The sequence below is a fragment of the Palaemon carinicauda genome, chromosome 22 (genome assembly GCF_036898095.1).
Source record: "Palaemon carinicauda isolate YSFRI2023 chromosome 22, ASM3689809v2, whole genome shotgun sequence".
Taxonomy (NCBI): Eukaryota; Metazoa; Arthropoda; class Malacostraca; order Decapoda; family Palaemonidae; genus Palaemon; species Palaemon carinicauda.
This window is the reverse complement of record NC_090746.1, coordinates 103,016,416-103,023,915: the sequence shown is the minus strand read 5'-3', so window position 1 is coordinate 103,023,915 and position 7,500 is coordinate 103,016,416. Positions and strand designations below refer to the sequence as shown.

The 7,500-nt window shown below is 50.8% G+C and overlaps 1 protein-coding gene across 1 annotated transcript in view; it reads right to left on the bottom strand.

Moving 5' to 3' along the window:
- Positions 1-4,865: 4,865 nt before the first annotated feature.
- The window catches only part of LOC137615997 (myosin-6-like), a 3,054-nt gene continuing 419 nt past the window's right edge, over positions 4,866-7,500 (bottom strand). Inside the window, exons 2-3 of the mRNA XM_068345678.1 lie at positions 6,132-6,837; positions 4,866-5,723 (exon numbers count right to left, since the gene is read on the bottom strand). Of these exons, the coding sequence (XP_068201779.1) occupies positions 4,866-5,723; positions 6,132-6,837 (1,564 nt within the window). The remainder of the gene's footprint in view (positions 5,724-6,131; positions 6,838-7,500) is intronic.

Here is a 7,500-nt window from a genome sequence, read left to right as displayed (position 1 = left end):
ATTGGCCGGGCGGTTAAGCCAAGCGTCATCATCGGCCGGGCGGTTAAGCCAAGCGTCATCATCGGCCAGGCGGTTAAGCCAAGCGTCATCATTGGCCGGGCGGTTAAGCCAAGCGTCATCATTGGCCGGGCGGTTAAGCCAAGCGTCATCATCGGCCGGGCGGTTAAGCCAAGCGTCATCATCGGCCGGGCGGTTAAGCCAAGCGTCATCATCGGCCGGGCGGTTAAGCCAAGCGTCATCATTGGCCGGGCGGTTAAGCCAAGCGTCATCATTGGCCGGGCGGTTAAGCCAAGCGTCATCATTTCGGCCAGGCGGTTAAGCCAAGCGTCATCATCGGCCGGGCGGTTAAGCCAAGCGTCATCATCGGCCGGGCGGTTAAGCCAAGCGTCATCATCGGCCGGGCGGTTAAGCCAAGCGTCATCATCGGCCGGGCGGTTAAGCCAAGCGTCATCATCGGCCGGGCGGTTAAGCCAAGCGTCATCATCGGCCGGGCGGTTAAGCCAAGCGTCATCATCGGCCGGGCGGTTAAGCCAAGCGTCATCATTGGCCGGGCGGTTAAGCCAAGCGTCATCATCGGCCGGGCGGTTAAGCCAAGCGTCAAGCGTCATCATCGGCCGGGCGGTTAAGCCAAGCGTCATCATTGGCCGGGCGGTTAAGCCAAGCGTCATCATTGGCCGGGCGGTTAAGCCAAGCGTCATCATCGGCCGGGCGGTTAAGCCAAGCGTCATCATCGGCCGGGCGGTTAAGCCAAGCGTCATCATCGGCCGGGCGGTTAAGCCAAGCGTCATCATCGGCCGGGCGGTTAAGCCAAGCGTCATCATTGGCCGGGCGGTTAAGCCAAGCGTCATCATTGGCCGGGCGGTTAAGCCAAGCGTCATCATTGGCCGGGCGGTTAAGCCAAGCGTCATCATGGCCGGGCGGTTAAGCCAAGCGTCATCATTGGCCGGGCGGTTAAGCCAAGCGTCATCATGGCCGGGCGGTTAAGCCAAGCGTCATCATGGCCGGGCGGTTAAGCCAAGCGTCATCATTGGCCGGGCGGTTAAGCCAAGCGTCATCATTGGCCGGGCGGTTAAGCCAAGCGTCATCATGGCCGGGCGGTTAAGCCAAGCGTCATCATTGGCCGGGCGGTTAAGCCAAGCGTCATCATTGGCCGGGCGGTTAAGCCAAGCGTCATCATGGCCGGGCGGTTAAGCCAAGCGTCATCATGGCCGGGCGGTTAAGCCAAGCGTCATCATGGCCGGGCGGTTAAGCCAAGCGTCATCATCGGCCGGGCGGTTAAGCCAAGCGTCATCATCGGCCGGGCGGTTAAGCCAAGCGTCATCATCGGCCGGGCGGTTAAGCCAAGCGTCATCATCGGCCGGGCGGTTAAGCCAAGCGTCATCATCGGCCGGGCGGTTAAGCCAAGCGTCATCATTGGCCGGGCGGTTAAGCCAAGCGTCATCATGCCGGGCGGTTAAGCCAAGCGTCATCATCGGCCGGGCGGTTAAGCCAAGCGTCATCATTGGCCGGGCGGTTAAGCCAAGCGTCATCATCGCCGGGCGGTTAAGCCAAGCGTCATCATTTGCCGGGCGGTTAAGCCAAGCGTCATCATTTGCCGGGCGGTTAAGCCAAGCGTCATCATGCCGGGCGGTTAAGCCAAGCGTCATCATCGGCCGGGCGGTTAAGCCAAGCGTCATCATCGGCCGGGCGGTTAAGCCAAGCGTCATCATGGCCGGGCGGTTAAGCCAAGCGTCATCATGGCCGGGCGGTTAAGCCAAGCGTCATCATCGGCCGGGCGGTTAAGCCAAGCGTCAATCATGCGGGCGGTTAAGCCAAGCGTCATCATCGGCCGGGCGGTTAAGCCAAGCGTCATCATCGGCCGGGCGGTTAAGCCAAGCGTCATCATCGGCCGGGCGGTTAAGCCAAGCGTCATCATCGGCCGGGCGGTTAAGCCAAGCGTCATCATCGGCCGGGCGGTTAAGCCAAGCGTCATCATGCCGGGCGGTTAAGCCAAGCGTCATCATCATCGGCCGGGCGGTTAAGCCAAGCGTCATCATCGGCCGGGCGGTTAAGCCAAGCGTCATCATCGGCCGGGCGGTTAAGCCAAGCGTCATCATGGCCGGGCGGTTAAGCCAAGCGTCATCATCGGCCGGGCGGTTAAGCCAAGCGTCATCATTGCCGGGCGGTTAAGCCAAGCGTCAGTATATGCCGGGCGGTTAAGCCAAGCGTCATCATCGGCCGGGCGGTTAAGCCAAGCGTCATCATCGGCCGGGCGGTTAAGCCAAGCGTCATCATCGGCCGGGCGGTTAAGCCAAGCGTCATCATCGGCCGGGCGGTTAAGCCAAGCGTCATCATCGGCCGGGCGGTTAAGCCAAGCGTCATCATCGGCCGGGCGGTTAAGCCAAGCGTCATCATCGGCCGGGCGGTTAAGCCAAGCGTCATCATCGGCCGGGCGGTTAAGCCAAGCGTCATCATCGGCCGGGCGGTTAAGCCAAGCGTCATCATCGGCCGGGCGGTTAAGCCAAGCGTCATCATCGGCCGGGCGGTTAAGCCAAGCGTCATCATTCGGCCGGGCGGTTAAGCCAAGCGTCATCATCGGCCGGGCGGTTAAGCCAAGCGTCATCATCGGCCAGGCGGTTAAGCCAAGCGTCATCATCGGCCGGGCGGTTAAGCCAAGCGTCATCATGGCCGGGCGGTTAAGCCAAGCGTCATCATCGGCCGGGCGGTTAAGCCAAGCGTCATCATTGCCGGGCGGTTAAGCCAAGCGTCATCATTTGCCGGGCGGTTAAGCCAAGCGTCATCATCGGCCGGGCGGTTAAGCCAAGCGTCATCATCGGCCGGGCGGTTAAGCCAAGCGTCATCATCGGCCGGGCGGTTAAGCCAAGCGTCATCATCGGCCGGGCGGTTAAGCCAAGCGTCATCATCGGCCGGGCGGTTAAGCCAAGCGTCATCATCAGCCAGGCGGTTAAGCCAAGCGTCATCATCGGCCGGGCGGCTAAGCCAAGCGTCATCATCGGCCGGGCGGTTAAGCCAAGCGTCATCATCGGCCGGGCGGTTAAGCCAAGCGTCATCATCGGCCGGGCGGCTAAGCCAAGCGTCATCATCGGCCGGGCGGTTAAGCCAAGCGTCATCATCGGCCGGGCGGTTAAGCCAAGCGTCATCATCGGCCGGGCGGTTAAGCCAAGCGTCATCATCGGCCAGGCGGTTAAGCCAAGCGTCATCATCAGCCAGGCGGTTAAGCCAAGCGTCATCATCGGCCGGGCGGTTAAGCCAAGCGTCATCATCGGCCAGGCGGTTAAGCCAAGCGTCATCATCAGCCAGGCGGTTAAGCCAAGCGTCATCATTTGCCGGGCGGTTAAGCCAAGCGTCATCATTTGCCAGGCGGTTAAGCCAAGCGTCATCATTTGCCGGGCGGTTAAGCCAAGCGTCAGTGTATGCTGGGCGGTTAAGCCAAGCGTCATCATCGGCCGGGCGGTGAAGCCAAGCGTCATCATTTGCCGGGCGGTTAAGCCAAGCGTCATCATTTGCCGGGCGGTTAAGCCAAGCGTCATCATCGGCCAGGCGGTTAAGCCAAGCGTCATCATTTGCCGGGCGGTTAAGCCAAGCGTCATCATTTGCCAGGCGGTTAAGCCAAGCGTCATCATTTGCCGGGCGGTTAAGCCAAGCGTCATCATTTGCCGGGCGGTTAAGCCAAGCGTCATCATTTGCCGGGCGGTTAAGCCAAGCGTCATCATTGGCCGGGCGGTGAAGCCAAGCGTCATCATTTGCCGGGCGGTTAAGCCAAGCGTCATCATTGGCTGGGCGGTTAAGCCAAGCAATTATTATCGGCCTAGAAAACTAAACAATAAAATACTATTCCTTAAAAAAATATTCCTTTTACAAAATAAAAAAAAAAAAATTAATTCCTTTCACAAAAGGAAATAAGAATTCACTCCTTTCAAAATAAAAATTATATATTATTCCTTTCACAAAACTAAAAAAACAAATGTCACAAAATTATAATCCTTTAGAAAAAATACATTATCTCTTACCAACAAAAATAGGAATGTGAGGACATCAACTTAATCTCGAGTGCTGCCATTACCAAAACTTCCTCTGCTGCCCTGCCCCCATCCTTTCTTGAACCCTCTCCATCAGCTGCTGCAGCCATTGGATGAGCACCTGTTCTGACAGACCTCGCTTGAAGAAACACAGCTTCCTTCTTCAACATATAAGGACAAGTCTACTGCATACTAAAAGAAGCCTAGCTCGTTCCCTCTGCAGAGCCGGTCTTCTAGATTATTCCCCCAGAACCACCCGAAGGTTGGTATCCGGAAGAATAGATCCAGATATCCGACCATTTGTACACTTGACAAACGTCCTGTACTTGTTCACCAAGGTACATAGCATACTGGAACGCGCCAGGTTTCTTCCCTCTGCAAAGACTGTTGTCCTCGAGCTGGATATTTAAGCCTTGCATCCCTCAAGCTGGACAGTCCTTCCAAGCCTCCTCCTTCTAGCTGGGCAGTCAGTCTTTCAGGCCAAAGATCCAAGGGGGGTGGGGGGGGGGGGGGAAAGCATCATCTACGTTTGGAACTGATGTCTGGAACTTGTCCTGAATAGGTTGAGCACAATTATTTGAAGGTTTGGTCCTGGCAACACTCGGCTAAATCTCCTTTTCCTCACAAAATAAACTGAAAAGATTTTTTTTTTTTTTAGATTTTTTATTTTTTTTAGAATTTTTTTTTTAGATTTTTTATTTTTTTTTATTTTTTTTTTTTTTAGATTTTTTTTATTTTTTTTAGATTTTTTTTATTTTTTTTTTTTTTTAGATTTTTTTTTATTTTTGGGGGGTTTTTGTTTGTCATATTGTTTTTTTCCATCCCTTCGCTGATCCAAGTATTAATTTAGCGAAGTCTCCTCAGAAGCCTATCGATATGAGTAGCTGCTAATTGAACCTGCTCGATGGTACCACTAATGGTGATTGAATTATTGTTGATTTGCCATGGGAGCTCTATTAAGCTGACGCCACTCTGCCAGGTGATTTCCGTCAGCGTCCTTCCACCCACTCCATATATGACTCGGTGGAACTTGCTTGGGACGTCCAAGTCGACAGTCACGTGACCCTCGACGTCATAGTCCCTTGTGGTGTAAACTCCAACCTTTGCACCTTGGAAGATGATATGGGTGCCAGATCCACCGCAGATAGTCGAGTTAAAGAACCCATCTGTACCTCTTCCTGTATGGGGTGAGGAAGAAACCCTTTTATGATTCTCGGGTTCCAGGTCAAAGACGATAGGTTTGCGAGCAGGTTTTTTCTTTGCAATCTTCTCTTCCTTTTGCTTTTCCTCAGATCCACCGCAGATTGTCGAGTTAAAGAACCCATCTGTACCTCTTCCTGTATGGGGTGAGGAAGAAACCCTTTTATGATTCTCGGGTTCCAGGTCAAAGACGATAGGTTTGCGAGCAGGTTTTTTCTTTGCAATCTTCTCTTCCTTTTGCTTTTCCTCCTTTTCCTTTTGGAGTTTCTGCTCTTCCCGGAGGCAGTTGACAGGGACATCTCCTTTTGAGGCTAGTAGTCTGCCCAACACCTGACCCAAACCAGATATCCCTCCGTCAGGCTCGTTCTCCAACTCCTTGTGTCCGTTGGCAAGCAGGTCCTCTGCCTTAACTACATTGTCTTCCCCTTTTTTATTGACAATGACATCCATTTGGACATCTTCCTTCTGTCTATCCATCTTAACATCCATTTGGACATCTTCCTTCTGTCTATCCATCTTAACATCCATTTGGACATCTTCCTTCTGTCTATCCATCTTAACATCCATTTGGACATCTTCCTTCTGTCTATCCATCTTAACATCCATTTGGACATCTTCCTTCTGTCTATCCATCTTAACATCCATTTGGACATCTTCCTTCTGTCTATCCATCTTAACATCCATTTGGACATCTTCCTTCTGTCTATCCATCTTAACATCCATTTGGACATCTTCCTTCTGTTCATCCATCTTAACATCCATTTGGACATCTTCCTTCTGTCTATCCATCTTAACATCCATTTGGACATCTTCCTTCTGTATATCCATCTTAACATCCATTTGGACATCTTCCTTCTGTTCATCCATCTTAACATCCATTTGGACATCTTCCTTCTGTCTATCCATCTTAACATCCATTTGGACATCTTCCTTCTGTCTATCCATCTTAACATCCACCTCGGTCGAGATTGTTAAACCTGATCTTCTAAGTTTCCCTTTCCTTATTCCAGGTTTGTTTTCGTCTTTTTTCTTATCTCTCTCTTCAAGTTTCTCCTTGAGTAAAGAGGTGATTTCATTTGCGGCAAGCAGCTCGTCCTGCAGACCAATATTTTCTTTAGTGATTTGGACGATCCTGTTCTCTGCCACTTCCTTACTAGAACTTAAAAGGCCGATGCGTTCCTGGAGAGAATCTCTCTCCTTGGCTATGGAAGTCATCGTCTCCTTTAGTTCGCCAATCTCTTCTTGAGCCTTAGACAACTCATCTTCCAGCCTATAGACTTCCTTCTTAACGTCTTTTAACGTCTTTACGAGGCAACTGTAATTTCCCTCATTTGTCAAGTTTTCCATCCTGGCCTCAGTCAGGCTAATTTCCAACCTCTCTTTCTCTGTTGCCATCTCTCTGATAATCTGCATTTGCTTTTCATTTGTCTCATTCAGTTCATCTATTTCTGCCTCAAATACAGATTCGAGGCGATGAATAGAGGCCACCTTTTCACGATCCACTTTTTGTAGTTTCTCGCCGAATTCTAGGTGGTTTTGTTCCATCTCACATAATTTATTTAAATGTTCTTTCTTGAGACATTCTAACTCATCCAAGAGGCATTTGTACCTTTCATTCCTGATTATATCATTTATCCTTGCCTCAGTTAGGCTCTTTTCAAGTACATCTCTCTCCACTGAAATCTCCCCAATCACTTCGATCTTCTCATGAACTATCTTATTTAGTTCTCTGTTGTCTTGGCGAGCTTTTTCCAATTGCTCTGTAAGTTCAATGATTTTCTGATCCTTCTCGGTCATCTCAGTTTGATATTTTCCAAGGACAACGTTTTGATTGAAGATTTCCTTTTTCAGATTTTCGTTTGTTAGTTCCAGGTCGTCATTAATGTTTGTCAAATTGTCCATCTCGATTTTCCTATCGATTTGAAGAGCTCCAACGACGTTAGAGAGACGTTGAGTCTCTGCTAACAACTCTTCTTTCTCTGCTAACAACTCTTCTTTCTCTGCTAACAACTCTTCTTTCCCTGCTAACAACTCTTCTTTCTCTGCTAACAACTCTTCTTTCTCTGCTAAGAATCTTGACTCGACTTCCTTTCTAGAGCTGATATCCTTTTCCTTCTCGGTCAACTCAGTTTGATATTTTCCTAGGACAACGTTTTGATTGAAGATTTCCTTTTTCAGATTTCCGTTTGTTAGTTCCAGGTCGTCATTAATGTTTGTCAAATTGTCCATCTCGATTTTCTTATCGATTTGAAGAGCTCCAACGACGTTAGAGAGACGTTGA